Below are 19634 nucleotides of genomic sequence, written 5' to 3'. Positions count from 1 at the left end.
CTTCTATTGGTTCTAATTCTTCCTTATAACATGACTAATATGAAAATATGTTTAATAGGAACATATATGTAAAGCCTATATCAGATTGTAGGCCGTCTTGGGGAGGGAGGGGGAGAAACATTTAAAAATCAAAAGCTTATGGAAGTGATTGTTGATAAGTCAAAATAAATTAATAAAAAAATTAAAAAACAACCTTATCAGAAAAACCTCTCGTAGGAATAAGAACCAGTAATAAAAAAAAAGTGTCCTTTTGTCTGATACACAGAACCATTTATTTACTCATAGCCAAATATTAAAGGTTTTCAGGTTCAAACATTTATGGAAGTTGTACTCCAAAATGTACAATGATTTTAGCACTTCTTCCTACCTCCCCTGAGAGAGTTGTTGCCCCATAGTTTGGAAAACTGCAGTAAGAGAAGACTACAGCTTTGTCCTTCATGAGTAAACCCCACCCACAACTTCCTTAGCCACAGTTAATATTGTTTCTAAATAATATGCATTTCTACATGGCAGTGCTTCAACTGAGATAAAGGTGATGCACAAAGATTTTTGCTGGGATAGAGGTAATGCTTGGAGAGAATGAAAGGTGGGGAGGAGAGTGTTTTTTTAAACTATTAACTTAAACACCCTAAATAATTTTTCCATACACACAGCAGAACACAAAAGTATTCTGCATGAAATGGTGAATCTATTTCATATCAACTACTTTTTTAAGTATGTAGTAAATTCTACACATTACTTTCAAAACTGTCCTGCTTTTCTGTGCTTCCTTCTGAACTTCATTCTGTACTTTCTGCATTTTCTAAATAATGTTTCAATTGTCATGGGGTGGGGGGACAGCATTGTTGTTAATCTATCTTCTACTCTAAAGCCCGGCTTTACTCTACTCTAAATTCATTAAAAACTGAAAAAAAGAATACAAATTGGCATAGACAAGCAAAATGAACCTACTCAGTTATCACGTCCAAAAACATATGTCTCTTTCCACACCTTGTATCCATCAGGAAATGGGTAACATGTTTCTTCATAGGTCCTCAGGAGCCATGGTTGGTCATTGCATTGATCAGAGTTCTTAAGTCTTTCCATGTTGTTATTCTTTACTGTGCTACTATCCTCTTACAAACTGTTCTCCTGGTTCTGCTCACTTCACTCTGCATCAGTTTATTTTACCCAGAATTCTCTGAATCATCTCTTTCATCATTTCTTATGGTGCAATAACATTTCATTACATTCATATGCCACAACTTGTTTATTTATTATCCAAGAGTCTGAGGCAATCTAAGGCAGTCCCTTAGATTCTTATTCTTTTCTTTTTCTTTCCCCCTCCCCCTCTTTCAGGATCCAGAAATTTGTTTTACGTGGTATTATACTTCCTCTTAACTACCTTTCCCTATCCCTACTTGTTTTCCTATTGCGTTTGGTATTCCTACTCCTGGTGTATATGTACATGTTCAACCCTTCTTTGTCCAGTTCAGATAAAAGTTCACCAGATGCCCATTTCCCTACCCCTTCCTCCATGTTTGTAGACTCCTCTTCTAATACACCCCAATGAAGAGAAATAGCAAGTTCTACCTCATCTTTCCTCCTTCCTACACTGGTGTATTACTCTTTCCCCCTCTCTTTTCTTTCTCCTCTTCAAAACCTCAGAACAGAACCAATTCATCTCCAGGATTTCTGTTGTTTTTTTTTTCTTAAATCCCTTCATTTTCTTTGAAAATTCTAAGGTTCTGAAAGGAAACTAATGTCTTCTCCAGTTAAAATGTTAGCACTTTATCATCATACAGTCTCATCTAATTGCACAAGTATTTTTACCTTTCTAGGTTCCTCTTGACCAGGGGTGGGGAACCTGCAGTCTTGAGGCCACATGTGGCCTTCTAGGTCCTTGGATGCAACCTTTTGACTGAGTTCAAGTTTTACAGAACAAATCTTTTTATTAAGGGGATTTGTTCTGTGAAGTTTGGATTTAGTCAAAGGGCCACATCTGAGGACCTAGAGGGCCACATGTGGCCTCGAGGCCACAGGTTCTACACCCCTGAGTCTTGACTCATATTTGGAGTTTAAAATTCCTGCTCAGCTCTGGTCTTTTCATCAGAAATGCTTCAAAGTCCTCTGTCCTATTAAAGGTTCATTTTTTTTTTCCTGCTCAGCTTCACTAAGTAAGTTATTCTTGGTTGTAAGCCTTTATTTCCACTTTGTCGTTTATTGCTCTTACCCAAAGGGAAATTTTCCAAAGTCTCTATTTTGGCAAGCTGAAAATCATCGATATGCTGGCGATACTGGCTCCCTCTATATTTCAACTCTTTCCCAAAGTCCCTCTTTCCAGGGGCCTCTCCTAGAAGAGACCTATGGATCAGTGTGTGACCTCTCTCAGAGATGGAAGTCAAATGAACTCACCTCTCCCAAGCTCAGGTTTGAACTTCATGTCTCATATGCAAAGCAATTCAGAGAAAACTTCTACTCAGCAATGGGGAAATTAAAGTAAAGTGACCTTCCCAAGGTCACATAGCTCTCCAATTCCCAGGCTAATGGTCTTACATTCTGTATGAATTTATTCAATAAAACTCCCACTGAGCATTTGCTATATGCACAACTCTGTCTAAAGCACTGTGGCAAAACACTTCTATTAAGTTCCATAAAGGCATGCCTTATTCAATCTCCCCCAGAACTTAGCACTGTGCTATAAAAACAGAAAGCACTTAATAAGATAAAATGCAGAATCTCAAGATACAGTTTGGTATAATAGAAAGAATGCTGAATTTTGGACCAAATCCCAATTCCTAAATTTTCTGTTTGTGTGACCTCTGACCAGGCATTTAATTTCTCTGAACCTCAGTTTCTTCATCTACAAATTAGTAACAATATTTACACTGTCTGCCATTTACTTAACCAGTTGAGGATAATGATACGTGTACTTTAAAGTATACTATGATGAATGAATATATGAATGAATGAACGAACGAAAAACTCAATCCCTCTCCTTGTGAAGCTTGAAAGTCAGGTAGTAAGGTTTAAGACACATACCTGAATTAGAGTAGAAGGCACAACGTGATAAGTGCTAGGAAAAAAGGCATAAGCAATTTTACATATGTAATTGTGGAGAAGGAGGAAGAAGGCAGGGAGCCAAAGAAGACAGCATGACGCTCAAACCAGCAGGCTCAATTTGGAGTTAGAGGATCTGAGTTCAAATTCTTACTCTGTTACTAAATAACTCTGTGATGGTGTGAAAATTGTTTAACAACTCTGAGCCTCAGTTCCTTAACTGTTAAATGAGAATTGAGCTAGATGACCATGAAGATCCCTTCCATTTCTAAATCTATATTCCTGTGACAAAAAAAAAAAAAACTCATGAAGGTTTCCGTATCTTTCCATAGTTGAAGTTCACTAAGCTGAGCTTCAGAGTAGAATGCATCATCAAAATCTATAACTTTCTTTGAGGTTTAGCTCAGGTATCACCTCCCCCCAAAAGTCTATCATCACACTGGTTGCTGTGTGCTCTCCCATCAAATATAACTCTCCACTGAAGCAGCCTCCAGCTGCTCAGCATTGGCTATCTTACCTTCCACTCTTCTTGATCTTAGGCACCCAAGGGAGCTGAAAGTATAAAGCTGGAATATTGAGGTGGGATGCAGGGGTCTGTCTGCCAGCAGTGCAGAAGTGGGGTAGCTGTCAGGGGCTGCAAGCTGGTAATATTCAGGGATGATTTTTTTTAAAGAGTCACACAGACTTTGGCTCTCTTTTTGGTTTGTGGTGTACATTGATTTCATGATGGGAAGAGATGTGGAAAAGTAAAGAATCCATTCTTCCCTTACCCCTTGAAGTCTGCACTGATATTTCCTGCTTCCTTTAGTTATATGTGACTGAACATAGTGGGCATAAAAAGGGGGTAATACTTTGTGTCTCTTTCTCACTTTCTAGTACCAGACTTTCACAGGGTAGGTACCATAAACCCCAAAATACGTATTTCCTTGGCTAGGGAGATGAGCAAAGACTCTGATTCATATTACTCACAGTAACAGTCCAAACCACTTTATGGAGTCCCTTTCTGGACCATGGTGAGGCGCTACATTCCTCATTATCATTTGGATTTTGTAACGTGGCACCCTTTGCTGCCATTATTTTATAGCAGAAAAGGACTTTCTTCTCTATCCTTCACTGAAATAATATCTTACTGAAATCACATTTGTGCACACTCTAATTGGGGAGTAAGGGTGGATCCATTACAAGTAAATAGTACCAGATGGGTACCTCAGGAGTGTTTCCCTGAGCATGGAGGTCAAGTGTGGGGGGGTGAGGGAAATGGAAAGTGAATGTCCACTGGGTTCCAGTTCATGAGCCAACTGAAGGACTCCTCAGTCACAAATAATCAGGAGGAATCAGGCAAAAAATATTTGCACATGCTCAGGTTTCCATGCTGTACCTTAGGAGCAGGCAGAAATAATTGTGCATGTTCTAAGGAGGAGGAGGGAAAGAAAAGCCCATTATAAGGAGGTAGTACCAGAAGGGTACTTCAAGGAAGATTCCCTGAGGTTAAGGTGTTATACCCTGGATTTAGTTGGTTGGTAACCAGTAGTTAAGTTGTAGCCCCTTTGGGACCAACACCATGAGTTGGAGTTAATAGTCATCACCAGAAAGGAAAGGTGAGCTAGAGCATGGTAAACTTTGTGCTTTCCACCTCCACCATGATCTCTAAGGCCAAGAATGCTTAGTAGCACTTGGTAGTAACAAAAGGCCTTTGTAAGAACCTATCCCTGCGGTGAAAGACAGGATAGGATGCAGAAGATAGGGTAGGAATACTAGAGATTCAGACTACCACCAGAAGTGGTTATTCAAGGCCTTTTGGATCTCAGCAGGGTAATATTGAGTGATATTCCTAAAACACAAATCTGATCATTTCATTTCTCTATTGAATAAAGTCCAGTGGTTCCCAGTTATTTCTGGAATCAAATATAAACTGCTTTTCTTAGACTTTAAAACTTTGCAACCTGGATCCATCTTACCTTTCCAAACTTCTTAACCATTACTCCTTTCCATTTACTGTACAGTCCAATCATATTACTGTTCTTCCTATTCCTTACATACCATATTCATTTCTATGCCTTTCTACTGGCAGTCCCCCATGCCTGGAATATTCTTCTTCCTCACCCCTACTTCTTGGAATCCTTGGTTTCCTTTAAGACTCAACTCAAGTGCCTATGCCTGAATCCCTCAGTTGTTAGTGGTTTCTCCTCCAAGATTACCTCAGTTTCCTCCTTTGTAAAATAAATATAAATATACTTGCACTAACCTATTTCAGTGTTGTTGTGATGATCAAACAAGGCAATCACCATCAAAGGGTTTTGTAAAGCCTTAAATGAAACGTAAATAAATGTAAACCATTGTATCTCCTCCATATGAGTTTCATATATACATATATATGTTTGTGTATATATGCATATATATAAAAAACACAAGATAAATACCATCTTCCCAAAGCTATCCCCGACTTTTCCCCAGCCAGAATCAATGTATATGTTTACATATGTATATGTATATGCATATATATACATATACCTGAATATATATGTATATCTATATGTGCATAGATATAGGCATTTTGATGTATGAGTAGGGTTTTGATGGTGAGATGGGCAGGGGGCAGGACAAAGGACAATATAATAAAAGATGGGAGAAAGAAAATGGATAGGAAGAAACATTCTAGCATCATTCTGTGACTTAACAGGCAAACATCCATGTCATTGAAAGCTGACTTCACAGTACGTAATACCAGGAGTTTTTAAATGCTATAACTATTCCTGCTTGAATCAGTCAAATCCTGACGTAGGAGCCTAGAGCTTCATAGGATGACATTTGTCAGGCTGCTTGCTGCATTTTCTATTTTATGAATGAGGTCAAAATTCTACCACATAGAAAAATAGATGCAGGAGTGGACCAACGGGCATCCCACTTTTCCTAGTGCTAGCTTGTAGCTATGGTGACGGTAACTAGAACCATACAGTGAAAACCTCATTAACCAGTGCTCTGGGAACCAAGCTCCTTTTGGATCCTCCTGATGTAGTGAATGAAACACTGCACTCGGAGTGAGGAGAACTAGGATTCCACTGCTCAGGCTTATGATCTTGGCTGTCACTTACCATCCTCTGAGCCTCAGTTTCCTCCTTTGTAAAAAAGAGATAAAAATAATTTCACTAACCTATTTTCACTGTGTTCTTGTGAGGATCAAATAAGCCAAACAACATCAAATAGCTTCGTATACCTTAATATATTAATTTATATTTTACATATAATTTATATTTTAATTATATTAATAATATTTATATATTATGTATCTATATGTATATCTATATACACATATAATATATACATACACAAATATGTGTGCATAAGCTATTCTTATTCTAACCATTTCGACCTCAATGTTCAAAGAATTAGAGGACTAATCTCCTCCGATCTGCTCCGTGGTCTTGGGAACCGCTGAGGAGGAAGCAGCAGTGGAAGTTTCATTTGTGCCATCCCCTTGTGGGGGGGTCAGGGTTTGGGTCTGGATGAGAAGTGGATTACACTTCTGGAGCCTCCTATGGCTGGATCATTTGGGAGTACAGGGAGATGTAATCCAGAATGCAGCAATGTGCCTTTACATAATAGGAAAGGGACTGTAGCAAAATGGGCTCAAACATTCAGAGAGAAGCCAAGAAGTCCCAGGGCTGAATGTAAGGAAGGTCCAGAGCAACCAAAAGAGGGATGGAATGTATGTTCTGCGAAGCATCCTCGTGCCTTCTGAATTTATGGTAGTTCTGCTAGAAGCCTTATTTCTGACAACTACATCCTTATTATTAATAGGTGTAGGGACTGGACTTATGCTTTCCTAGATCTAGGGAATTCTTGGGTTAGGAAACTCTTTGCCTAAACGCAGTTTGGCATTTTCTTTACAACCTAGAGTCCTAGAGTTGTCCAGAACACTAAGAAGTTAAGTGTCAAGAGTCACCAAGCTAGTATATGGGGTGGTGGTGGTGGTGGTGAATGTCTTGAATTCAGATCTTATTGGCTTCAAGGACCATTTCTCTATTCACTCTGCCCCACCACATCAGGCATTAGAATCATAGGACATATATCATCTCTTTCTACTAGACTACAAGTTTATGAAGGCAGAGATATTGTTTTATCTAAACTTTGTAGCTCCCCTATCCCATAGTACATCATTTCAATTCAACAAACATTTACTGATGACCTATGTGGAGTAGGGGGGGTGGTATACAAAATTTGGATATGAAGTCTTTTCTTTTATGAAGCGTACACTCAGAGCTGAAAGTAGACGGGTAGTGATGAGTCTGGGCCCAGAGTCTAGTTTAGACATAGAGGTTTTTTTTTTTCTTTTGGGTTTCTTTTTGAGAGCGGGTCTCTCTATTTCACTTAGGCTAGGAGTATGGGTCCTCACATACAACTCAGACCCAATACTGATCAGCACCAAAGCTTTAACCCGCTCCATTTTCCCCATTTGGGCCAGTTTGCCCCTCTTCAGACAGTCTGGTAGCACTCCCCTCCTGGGCATTTACCATATTGGTGCAAGACCATGCCCAGCTTAGGGCTGAAAATTTAGAAAATGCTGAAAGCGCTCTTCTGGAGACACTTTCTATTCTGCCTCCTTAGTGGTATTTATAGTTTCATCCAGAGGGTGTTTCCTCTCCTTTTGGCATCTTTAGAGACTTTATGATTTGCCAGGGCAAATTTCCTGTTCCCAGCAGCTAGACCCTAGGTGAGCCTCCCTCCACTTCATAGTTGCTACTTTTCCCAGGTACAGAAATTGCTAGCAATAGCTCTGCTTATAATCTGGTAGGTGGATAAGACGCCTACATAGATGATGATTATTATAATATACCATCTTACATAAGGTAAAGCCAGACCTAGGATTCAAGTCTTCTGAATCTGGTGGAATTTTCCTCTACACCATCTTCACAGGATCATAGAATACAGAGCTAGAGCTAAAAGGGACTTCAGATATCTGTCTCAATGTAATAAAAGGTCTTCTTAATCCATATGCAAAGGAATTGCGCTTTGAGGTAACAACATGTGCAAACCCAGAGTAGGCACGGGTTAGCACAAGAGGTCAGTTCTGAGCTATAAAAAGGATTCTTTCGGCCTGCCCCTTACAATGGGGCAGAAAAGAGACAGTTAACAGCTTATATAGAAAATGTCACCTTCTATCAACAACAAACAATGCGTTCCTTTGTTTTCTACACTCAGCCTGGCTTGAGCTTACCCTACTAACATGTGGCCTCAACCAAAACCAGGGTCTTCCAGAGAGCATCAGTTACTTGAAACAGCCTCCACCTTTCCTTAGCAAACATTTTATCCCCCACTTCTTCAATGCTTACCTCATAGCCCACCTTCTCTAAGAATCAAATCTTTCTCTGATTAGCAGAAGACATAGTGGAGTCATATCCAGAACATGATTGCTCTTTGTATAGTTTCTTCTGTAACACATGGCACATATGTGCAGCTGCTTATAACAAAATACTCTCAACCACATCTCCTTTTTCCTACTTAAAGTTGGTTTTGGGTCCCTCCTTATGCAACATTCTCCAATATTACCAATGAACCTTCCTCCATTGTAGCTGCTACAGGCCAGGGCTGTGAGGAGGTATTCAGGTTTTGTGGGGCAAATTCCCAGGGATAGAGAGGTGATTGGGGTCTCTTCCTGCTTCCTCAGCATCGAGCAGCTAATGCTCTCTAAATGAATGTATAGTAAACATCAATTCATCACCACTAAAAGGTGAAAGTAAAACCTAACTCATCCATATTTTAATAAGATTTATATTTCTGAGATGAATTATAGTTGACCTGATCTTGAATGAATAACACTGGAATACTAGAATGTAGTATAAATGCTGCCCATAGACCCTCATATATTTTCGGATGAATGGCAATATTCCTCTAGTCCTATAGGGTTTTTTCTGGTTCTATGTCAGTCTTCTCCAGACTGATACAAGTACCAGTATCTATGAGCAGGGTCGAAGCATCTAGTTGATCTTGAGTTTTCAAAGTAAAAAACATTTAATTAAACAACATAACAAAATAAATTATTAGAGAAATTTTCTGCCTCTCCAACACACAAAGATATATTATTCCACAGATTTCTACAGCATCGGTAAGAAAGAATGTACTCAGGTAGCTAGATGGCAAAGTACACTTGGAGTTCAAATCCTCCCTCAGACACTTTCTAGCTCTGTAACTCTGGGCAAATTACATAACATCTCTCAGCCTCAGTTCCCTCATCTTTAAAATGGAAATGATAATAATAGAACCTACCTCCCACTGTTTTATTGAGGATCAAATGAGATAACACATATGATGTGTTCTGTAAACCATACAGCAATATATAAATGCTAGCTATATGTAGCTAGGACAACGCAGGTTCCTTTGGCTGTACCAATGTATCTCCCTATCACTTCCGCTCTTCATCTACTGGTGGAATAATGTTATTAAGCTGCAGGTTGCTTTGCTATTTCATACTGCTGTCTACCGGTCCTCAGCTGACCATACCTTCCTGGTTAGCCTGATAAATTGTGATTATTCTATCTTTAATTATTCCTTTAAGGTATGGGGGGGGGAGGGATAGAGGGAGGGCTGATAGCTCTTTTAGCACACAGCTAAAAGAAATTATTTTGTAATTTTGATATTTAAACCCCCAAACCACCTCAAACCAGCAGAAAACCTTAGGCTCAGATTAAACCTATTTTTTGAATACCTTTGCTCAGGGGTGTGAAAGTAAATGTTTAATGTAACATAGAGCTTGGGGGTTGGGGGAGGAAAATGTACTCAGGACCACTTTTAAATTTAATCTGCATCATTAACATTTTCTCCTTCACTTTCTTAAGTCAAGACAATCAACGAAATTTTGAGATGTAAAAGCCAGCACTGAAGATTTAACAATTGGCTCTCAGGAGTGGCCTCAAGCTGGCTCCAGCACACTTTTGCCTTCCCATCTACTTAAAGTGCCACTCCCAGAAATCAACTCTTTATTTGATTTAGGGTATGAATTAACTCCTTTCTGCTCCAGTCCTGCCAATCATCTATGCAAATTACCCCAGGCAGCAACACTGAGGGCTGGGGAGACCTAGGAACCTTTGTCCTATTTCCTACCCAATAACAAAGTGGCTTCTTTGTCCTTCCTACATATATGTGAGTGAAAGCTACTATTACTATAGCTCCACTTAAAGTCTATACCTTATCATGGGAGTGAAGGCCACCTTTTTATGGTAGGGACTATTCTGGGTCACAGTAAATGTTTGCTGGCCCACTTCATAGGTGAAAGACATCCTAATATGTGAAATCCTGAATAAAAGGCCCTGAGCTAATGTTAAGCTGTTCAATGTGCCTATAGCATACTTCAGAGTCTGGAGACCAAAAGAAGAGAACTAAGAATTAAATCAGAAATTCAGGTCATCAACAAAATTTGGCTCCTTTGTTCTTTGTATGAACTCACGATTACTTGTATAGGGGAAGTTCCTAAGAAGTCTGACCAAAGCCATAAAGAACAAGCTTCAGACTCGATGAGAATGGGCTTCAAGTCTGACTCATGGTGATTCAGATTCTTTCCTCACTTCCTTTCTCCTTCCTTTGCCTCCTCCATCAATACTCAAAGATCCTAAAGTGCAGAGTCCCAGAGGAGGGGAACCGGTGGCCACATGTGGCCCTCTAGATCCTCAAGTGTGGCCCTTTGACTGGATCCAAACTTCACAGAACAAATCCCCTTAATAAAAGGATTTATTCTGTAAAACTTGGACTCAGTCAAAAGGCCTCACCTAAGGACCTAGAAGGTTCCCCACCCCTGGTACACATGGAAGTGGAAGTGATGGATAAACAGATCAGAGGTGGAAGGTTTCAAAAAGGGGAAAGCTGGGAAACCATCTTATTCTGCATATAGAATTGGGAGACCACAGAACCCCTCTTATCTCCAGTCTTCTTGAGGCCTTGATCTTCTGTACAGAATATCTTTTAATAAATCTCACTTAAGACTTGTTGGTGGGTTTTCTCCTTTTACTCTCCCTAGTGCGGCTGTAGATAGACTAGAAAACTGCTCATTTGCATAGATCAAATGTGGCTGCCAAATGTAGAACTTGAATTGGTTAGGAGAAACTAACTTCATTTTAAAATTCCTAGGACTCACAGAAATAGTTCTCATTCAAATCACTGCAGTGAGTGGTCCTGATTGAATTGGATCATGGAATAGAATTCCTTTAGCGAGACTAATTCACTTGGAATCTTGTTAGCTACACCAGTGGTGCACAAACTCTGGCTGGTCTAGCCACGCTGGAAGACTTTCAAGAATGAGCTCAGTGATTGATGGACTATGTGTCTATTGTCTATGATGCAACCTAGCTAATTTCAGAGAAACTTATCACCAGAGGGGTGGGCCATTAGGAGATGTAATTTTTTTCAGTCACAGTAACTCATGGTCTACTTAGGGGTTGTGATCTGCCTCATTAGGGGATATCTACACATTAAAAAATCATGTAAATCTTTGAAGCATTATCATAGTAATAATATAAAACCATTTATCTAGATCAAAGTGAAATGATAAGTGGCCAAGCATGGTTTTCACTTCAAAGTTATAACAAAAACAAATAGACCCCCCCAAAAACAAGTGGGTAGTACAATCCTCCCCTATACTACTTCAGTCTCTGGGAAGGAGAAGGAGATTAGGTTGACAGCTTACATCAGTTCCTGTATGGAAAACCAGTGCTGGTTTCTATGCTGGGTAGGCAGCAATATCTGACCTGAGATCCTGGCTCCAAGGTTTCGATGGCTCAAACACCTGTGTTCATGGTCACCACTATTTGGACTTAAAATTGAAAAGGCCAAATACAGCAAACCAAAACTCTAAACTTGATTCTTGGGGCCACAAGGCCTAAATTGGGGCAAAGATTGGTGGTTCCCCCCTACAAACATGCCCAGCTTAGTGCATGGTGCCCATGCTATGGGTGAGCAAGACCTTCACCCTCTGGATGCCAGTGGAAAGAGAGGGCAAGATTGTCAATGTCTGTTAATTTTGTTTTCAGTAAGTTTTTATTGATATTTTCAGCTTCTTACATCACCAGTTATGCCAAATATCCTTTTCCCACCCCTTCCAGAAAGCAATCTCATATGATGATATCAGATATATTATATACACATATATACATATACACATAGAACATATCCGATATAGGGAGGGAAAATCAGCACAACTGATGGATATGTTGAAAAATCTGAGAACATGTGCAATGTATAACAGCTGGGGACCTCCCACCTCCATGACCCAGCAGGTTGGGGATATCCTCTCATCTCTCTTTGTTTGATTCCTGCTTGATCTTTATAATTTTGTTATATTCACTTTTAATTCTGTTAGTGTGTAGTTCTTGCCATTTACATTGCTGTAATCACAGTATATATTGTTTTCTTTACTCAGCTTACTTTACTCTGCATCAGTTCATGCAGATTTTTCCATGCTTCTCTATATTTACCACACAGTAACATTCCATTACATTCAGATACCACTATTTCTTTAGCCGTTCTCCAATTGATGAGCATCTACTTTGTTTCCTAGTCTGTTAGTTTTAAAGACTTCTCCTGTTTCCATGGAATGGAAAGAGACTGCTCCCATCTATGTGGTAGAGAATTCAAGATATCTTCTCCTAAAGCAGATCCCTGCCATCTCCCATGTGGGTACCTCTATGTTGGTGATCTGGGCATGTGCAAAGCACTGGAAACTAAGGGTGAGGTGCTCACCTATTAGAGAATAAGCAAAGTATGGTTTATAAATGAAATATCATAGGAAATGGATACCAAGGAAATACCAAGGAATAGGGGGAAAACTTCTATGAACTGATACAGAGTGAGGAGAACCAGGAGAACAATTTATATAATGACCACATTATAGAAAAAAAAACAAAACAGCTTTGAAAGACTTTAGAATTCTTATTAATGTAGCTAAACCAGGAATCCAGATAACTGAAGATGAATCATGCCACTTCCTACTAGTTGGCCTCTAAAAATCTAGAATAAGATATGCATTTTTAAAATTTCAATGTCAAATGGTGGACTGTGCCTATTTGTTTTTAAAGTTTTGTGATGGGAGTTTTTGGAGGATGGGGGGGTTTATTGTTCCATTAAGGGAGCAGTGGGAGGTATAAATAAATAATAAACAAAAAGAAAAAGCTGCCCATTCAAAAGGCTTAAAAGGAGAAACAATGTTGAATTCATTCTTTTTTCCTCTCTTTCAAAAGTGTGGCTTGAGATTCTGACAACTTTCCCTTGGACTTCTATCTTGGGAATGTACACACACACACACACACACACACACACACACACACACACACACAGACAGAGAGACAGAGACAGCAGCAAAAACATGTTTTCTAGGTGAGCCTTAGATTGGATTTCAGATCCTTAGCTTCTATTCTGTATTTCCTGGACTGTAAGTACATGGATCCCGAGATTCTTAGCTTTGGTGGCTATCTTGTGAGCTAGACAGGTCTGGACTCACTGAGAGGTTTGGGTGTTGCATGCCCAATAGTACTTCCTGCAATTGTGCTCCCCTTCTCAGAGGAGATAACTATCACACAGGGTTACAGTTTTGCAGGTTAGGTTGTCAGAAAATAGGAACTTTTGAGTTGTGGCTTGGACTGTGCAGAGTGAAATGAAAGTGAAGTCTATTCAGCAGTCCCATTAATCTCATAGCAATCTTCACTTCACCAGAGAGAATAATAGAAATGAATAGAAACAGGTATTTCTGCATTTTAATGGTTTCTGTGTTTATGGTTGAGAGTGTTATGTGTTTATGTATCATTATGGGCTCTGAGTCCTCTGTTACTGTTATGTGTCTTGGCAAGTATTTGTCAATATGTGCTTATGTCTTCTGCATTTTAACCATTACTCTATGATAGAGGAAATAAATGGGATGCCCTGTACCTGATATTCACTACCTTTCTAAAAAATATTCTGTTAAACTCCTTTAGGGGACATCCCAGACATGAGCCAAACCTAAGCTCTATTTAAGAGATTTTCCAGATGCTTCAGGAGAATGACACAAAAAGCCTGAAGATGTCTCTCTGGGGTCAGAATCCCCCAGGACTGAATTCAATGGGAGAGGCCATTGTGAGAAAGCTCGAGGGCTCAGCTCCCCTCTCTTACACGTAAAATTTCCAAGAATTCTCTTCATTCATTCATTCATTCATTCATTCATTCATCTATTCATTCATTTTACTGCCCAAAGCCTTATGCAAAGAGACACTGGTTTGTCCTTAGTGCTTTTTCCTAATCTTGGTATTCTCCGTCCCGTCCTGCCTGCTCCCGCCCCCGACCCCAACTTTTGTGCTGTTGCACCAGCTGTTCACTAGATCTGGAATGCACTTACTCCTCACCTCCACCCCTTAAAATCCCTGGCTTCCTTCAAGACATGCCTCTTCTTACTGCAAGTCTTTCTTGATCTTCCAATCATTAGTGTTCTTTCCCCTCTCAAATAATCGTGTATATAAACTTGTTTATATGCTGTCCCTCTTTACATAGTAAGCGCTTAACGTTTATTGAATGATTGATTGACATACTGTCTCCTCCCTGGAGAAAGCAAGCTCTTTGAAGGCAAAGATAGTTTTGCATTTTGTTTTTGCATCCTCTGCCTTGCCCGAGGACTTGTTTAAAGTTAGGCAAAATAGGCTTGGATACAAAAAATATATAAACTATATACAAATCCTTGACCTGGAAACAGGGTCCCTTTCTATTATTACTATTTTTTGGTCTTTGTATTGCATATTGTAGGAGGCCACTAATCCTTTGTTAGGATAGTCTAGATGGTAACTTGATACTGGGGAATATCGGAAAAGGAATTAGATGCAAAATCCCATAAAGTAGCACATAAGTGAAGACCCCACCCACTTACCCCACGTGGGAATCCTTCACCGCGGGGAGGGGCCAGGTTGTGAAAATGGTATGGGCGAGGGGAGGGGGGTTCTAATCCAAAGCCTGAGACAAATGTAAAATTAACGCTCGTATATCTTAATATACCCAGGCAATCTATTGTTTTAAAGATATTTCAGATCAAAACTGATAGCTCCATCCCCATGACATCAACCTTTTTTGGAGGGAAAGGTAAGGAAATATTAGTACCTTATTCTGAATTATATGTCAAAATGGTTTGATCCAGTCATAATTTCCGGAATTGAGGAAATCGGCAGCTTAGGAGTTTTCTTCTCCGTTACACAGATTGGCACTGAAGGTTAGGCGACTGGGGGAATGCGCATGTGCGGTCCGCCTCTTCCTTGTCCCGAGCGTGACGTCAGGTGGGCTCCTGGACTTCATCTGGGCATTTAAAGGGTGAGAGGCAGGGGCTCACGTAGCTTCCCTGGAGGGAGCTTGCTAGCTGAGGCATGGGAGAAGGGGGAGGGAAGTCGGGGGGCTAGTAGCACTCTAGCTGCCGGCTCATAGAAGGGATGCCTGAGAGGGACCGTGGTTTAGAGGAAAGCAGCCACAGGTGCTGAATCCCCATCCTGGTCCAGATGTGCCACCCGTCCCACCTGGTTATTTTTAGAAGTCGAAAGGGTGAAGGAAGGTGTTGGGAGCAGTCCTCCTTCCCGCTCTTTCCCCCTCCCCGCCCCCGTCATCCCTCCAGATGCTTAATCCTGGTACAGTTCCACCCCTCCCCAATGCCCACTTTCCCTCCTGACACGGGCATCTTAGTATAATGGAAAGAGCCCAGGATCTGGAAATAGAAAGCCTGGTTCTAGCCTTCCCTTTGCTAGTTGGTGCTGTTGGGTTGCCCTCAGGCATGTCACTTCTTCCCCCTGAGCCTCCCTTTCCTCACCTGTAAAACAGGGATAACAATTACTTGCACCCACAGGGTTGTCAGCTAGAAGGTGTTAGAAATTTACCCAGAATGTGAACTGTTCCTCTTTCATTTCTTTCTCTTCTCTCCCACCCCCACCTTTTCATTCTTTGAAATGTCATCTTACAGTCGTTCCCTTCAACCTGTACTAGTCTTCCAGTTCTTTCCAGTCTTTTAGGCCTATGACCCTTTCGGGAACTATTTACTGATGGGGATGTAGCAAGCATTGGTAATTCCCTAATTCTAATGATGTCTGGTCTCCCCTCAAGCATAATTGGTCTTCCTATCTCTACCCCATTTTTATATACCTTTTTTCTTGGTTGGTTTGGGGAAAAATATGTGATGTATTGGCTTTGCCCTGTACCCTCCTCAGCATCTCTAACCAGCTGTTTCCTGTTTTTTATTCAAGTGTTACCTTCTAAGGGATGTTTTTGTTGATCCTGTTCCCTTCCTGCCCCCATCCTGTTCTTTCCCTCCTCAAATTATCTTGTACTTACTTATCTTTGAAAATGTTGTACTATGACTTCTCAGTATAATGTAAGACTGAAGGGAGAGTTGTTTCCAGCCCTAGTACACTGCCTTGCATATAGCACATATATAACACATACTTGTTTAATTGAATTTTTCTTCCTCTAGCAGGTTCCTTGCAGAAAGTGAGGATTAGTCCCCTCACCTCCCTATGGGCAGCTGGCAGGCAGGAGAGAACCTGCAGCTCTGCCTGGCACACCGTCCACCTCTGGTTTGTGCTGCGCTTGCATTGTTACTACTAGGGGCTTCAGGCCTAGGCCTTGGTGGTTTTATCCTTAACCATGGTGATGGGCTTCGAAATCCTGATATCCCTCAGGTGAGATTACTCCCTATCATTATTTCTGCAGGTCTGTCTTTCCTGTCAGTTTGGTCTTACAACCCTGTTACCACCTTTGTGTTTGTAGGACTGGGTCTCCTTCATGAGATCTCTGGGTCAACTGACTCTATGCCCTTGGAATAGGACAGCTGCAGAGAAACCACCTGAACCTGAGTCTCACACTGTGAAACTGCTGACCAGTTTAAACTTAGGAGATGTTATCCAGAACAGGACTCAACAACTACGGGCTGCTGTCCGTGGTCACCAACTGGGACAAAGTGGTGAGAGAAGGAAATGATGAGGGGGTTAGGCATGACCTGAAATTCTTTTTTTCCCATAGTTTCTTAGGAACATTTTTCCTGTCTCTCCCAAGAATGTAAAATAACAATCCTTTACATCTGAATACAACTTTCAAGGTACCTTTATATACATTATCTTATCTGTGGTAGGGAACCCTGTGAAGGAAGCCTCAAGGCAGACAAGTGGTATTATATTCATTTTACAGATGAGGAAATTGAGAAAGCCTTCTCTTCCCAGTAGGAAAGTGTTCCTTTCCTATTCTTCTTAGCATCATATAATCAGAGAATGTCAGAGCTTAAAGGACCCTTAGACACTCTCATTTTACATGAGTGGAAATGGAGGTTCAGAGAAATGATGTGACTTGCTCAGAACTAAAAATCTAAGTTTCTTGTCGGTCACAAGTGCTTTCTGTTATACCACACTGGGTCATGGTGTTGGCTGAGAAGCTACTATGTGTTGGGTGCTTTGGTGGATATAAAAATATTTTTCCAAGTTATGGTTTGAAGGAACTTATTAATAAGGTTGGAAGAGCAGACCTGTGGTTGTATGGGAATTGCCCCAGCTCTGCCACTGGCTCAATGGGTAATATTGGATCAAATCTAAAATTTTCATTTCTCTGAGCCTCCATTTCCACTCATATAAATGAGAGAATTAGATTAGATGATGTCTAAGGTTCTTTCTGGCTCTGACACTCTGACACATTATGATCCCAAGAAGAAAAGAAAAGGAAGAGTGTTAACTGGGCATTTGGTTGTTTGGTCCTTCAGGTCCCTTCCAGCTTTAAAGAAGTATTGTGTTCTTTCAGTTGAATTGGATATACCTAGTTGAATATGTACAATGTACAACATTTACATTGGCATGTATAGAGAAGAACACTCCAGCAGTTGCCTAAAATGTGTTCTCTTGAGTTCCCATCTTCTCTCATCTCTCTCCCTTCCCTCCAGGCTCTTCTGCAGAGGAGCTAGTACTGATCACAGCCCTGGTGCCAGTAGAGAAAACCTCTGGGACTTGCCTGGTTTTCAGTGCAGCTCCCAAAATCCTGCCCTCCAGCCAACCACCCACATCCTGTTCAGAGGAAGAGGAGGAAGATATTGTGAACACATATGCCATTGAGAGTTCCAAGCCAGAAGAGGAATGTTATGAGATCTGGAGCCATGAAGGCCTTATTCTTACCAAGCTACTTACTATGGTAAGAGCTCCAGACTGTGAGACCCTTAGCTCTGTTCATCATCTTACCACCCCTACCATGTATGAATCTTCCTTGTCTGTGTTCCCTGAATTATTTCTTTTTAGTCTGTTCCTGAAGTTTAGGACCTACTTCCCCTGTCCCAACTGCCCTCCTCCTCAACACCCCCTCTTCCCCCAAAACTACTGTGAACGGGTCTCCTAATTCAGTGCTATCTAAGAGGGCTTTGGCCAGGGAAATAATCTCATCATTTTCTTTCTTCTTCTGTTTTACCAACCCACAGGAGGAACGTGTTTTGTGTGGTTCCAGGCTTCTCTACTTCAGCTGCTTTCTTCTCTTCTTCTGTGGCTTCCTGTGCTGCTTTGCAGCAGTGTGTACCCATCCACGTTGGGACACACCTTGGCAGCGGACCCATATCTAAACTCAACAGCTTCAGACTGTACTTTGCTTAAAGGTAAGAGCCTCTGCCCCCTTTTCTCTAAAACACATAGTGTTCATGCTGTTCAACTCAACGGGGAAGAATGAGAATTCTGGTGCCTGAAATTCCACCACTGGAGGTTTATTCATTCAGCAAATATTTACTGAGTGCTTACTGTGTGCCCCATTGCAGATAGTAAGCCCAAAGTCATAGGGTTTTCCGAGTAGAAGAGACTCAGGAACAGGATAGGATGCTGAAGACAAATTCACTCCATGGTTTTGGTTCTGTGTGTTTCAGTTCCCTGAATGGAAACAGGAACTGTTAAATGCTTGAACATGTATAGATGTATTGTCCTGAATTAATAGGAAAAAAATAGCAGATCCTTAGTGACTGTTCTGAATGCAAAATGTACTTCATATAGCATTTTCCTACCCTTTTCCAGCCCTTCTTTGGTGATCATATGCCTTATCTATTTGTTCCCTAAATTCCCCAACCAATGTTGTTGGGTTTTTTCCTCTGGGAGTCAACTTGCCTTAAGCACTAGATGCTATATGCAAGACTGTGAGCTAGGTGCCCAGGATATTAAAGCAAAACAAAACACAGTTCTTGCCCTCAATAATCTCTTTTTCTTTCCCTAGGTCTGTGACTCATGTTCTGTAGGCTCATCTGGACCCCTTGAGTTGGATCAGATGGGAGGTGGGAGCTAAAAGAGGGGCTGAGGATCATTAAACATATTTCTTATCCCTACTCTGAGTCTGAGATGTTGTTTTTGTGAGTTTTAATAGATACCAGGCTAGTCTGGAAAGTGCAGTTATGCTTTTCTCCACCTGGAGATTTGGGACTACTCTGTGCTCTTTGGGCAGGAATGACCAGAGATAAGGGATTGGTATTGATAACAACAACAACAACAATAATAATAGCATCTATAGAATGCTGTAAGGTTTATAAAATTCTTTCCCTGAGGGGAAAGAACTGAGAATTTAGGCCCAGCTCTCCCACTAGCCTCAGTTTCTTGGTATGCAAAAAACTG

The 19634-nt window shown here is 40.7% G+C and overlaps 1 protein-coding gene across 3 annotated transcripts; it reads left to right on the top strand.

The window, feature by feature from the left end:
* The first annotated feature begins 15242 nt into the window (after positions 1-15242).
* TMEM219 (transmembrane protein 219) lies at positions 15243-19351 on the top strand. Of its 3 annotated transcripts, none has more exons than XM_027863000.1 (6): positions 15243-15314; positions 16496-16700; positions 16789-16981; positions 17945-18189; positions 18470-18640; positions 19243-19351. In XM_027863000.1, exons 2-5 carry the CDS (start codon positions 16536-16538, stop codon positions 18605-18607), a joined length of 741 nt encoding a protein of 246 aa, XP_027718801.1. In that variant the 5' UTR covers positions 15243-15314; positions 16496-16535; the 3' UTR covers positions 18608-18640; positions 19243-19351. The 3 variants fall into 3 exon arrangements, with proteins under 3 accessions (XP_027718801.1, XP_027718799.1, XP_027718800.1); XM_027862998.1 differs by having other exon boundaries at positions 15244-15348; XM_027862999.1 differs by having other exon boundaries at positions 15249-15348; positions 16493-16700.
* Positions 19352-19634: the final 283 nt, after the last annotated feature.

The sequence above is a fragment of the Vombatus ursinus genome, unplaced genomic scaffold (assembly GCF_900497805.2).
Source record: "Vombatus ursinus unplaced genomic scaffold, bare-nosed wombat genome assembly UNPS02014770.1, whole genome shotgun sequence".
NCBI classification, from domain to species: Eukaryota; Metazoa; Chordata; class Mammalia; order Diprotodontia; family Vombatidae; genus Vombatus; species Vombatus ursinus.
This window is presented reverse-complemented; position numbering and strand designations above follow the sequence as displayed.

Excerpts from the sequence above, each read along its gene's own strand:
- TMEM219 (XM_027863000.1), top strand. The coding sequence starts at position 16,536 with ATGGGCAGCTGGCAGGCAGGAGAGAACCTGCAGCTCTGCCTGGCACAC. Across the intron at positions 16,982-17,944 it reads TCACCAACTGGGACAAAGTG|GCTCTTCTGCAGAGGAGCTA; the intron begins GTGAGAGAAGGA and ends CCTTCCCTCCAG. Across the intron at positions 18,190-18,469 it reads TTACCAAGCTACTTACTATG|GAGGAACGTGTTTTGTGTGG; the intron begins GTAAGAGCTCCA and ends ACCAACCCACAG.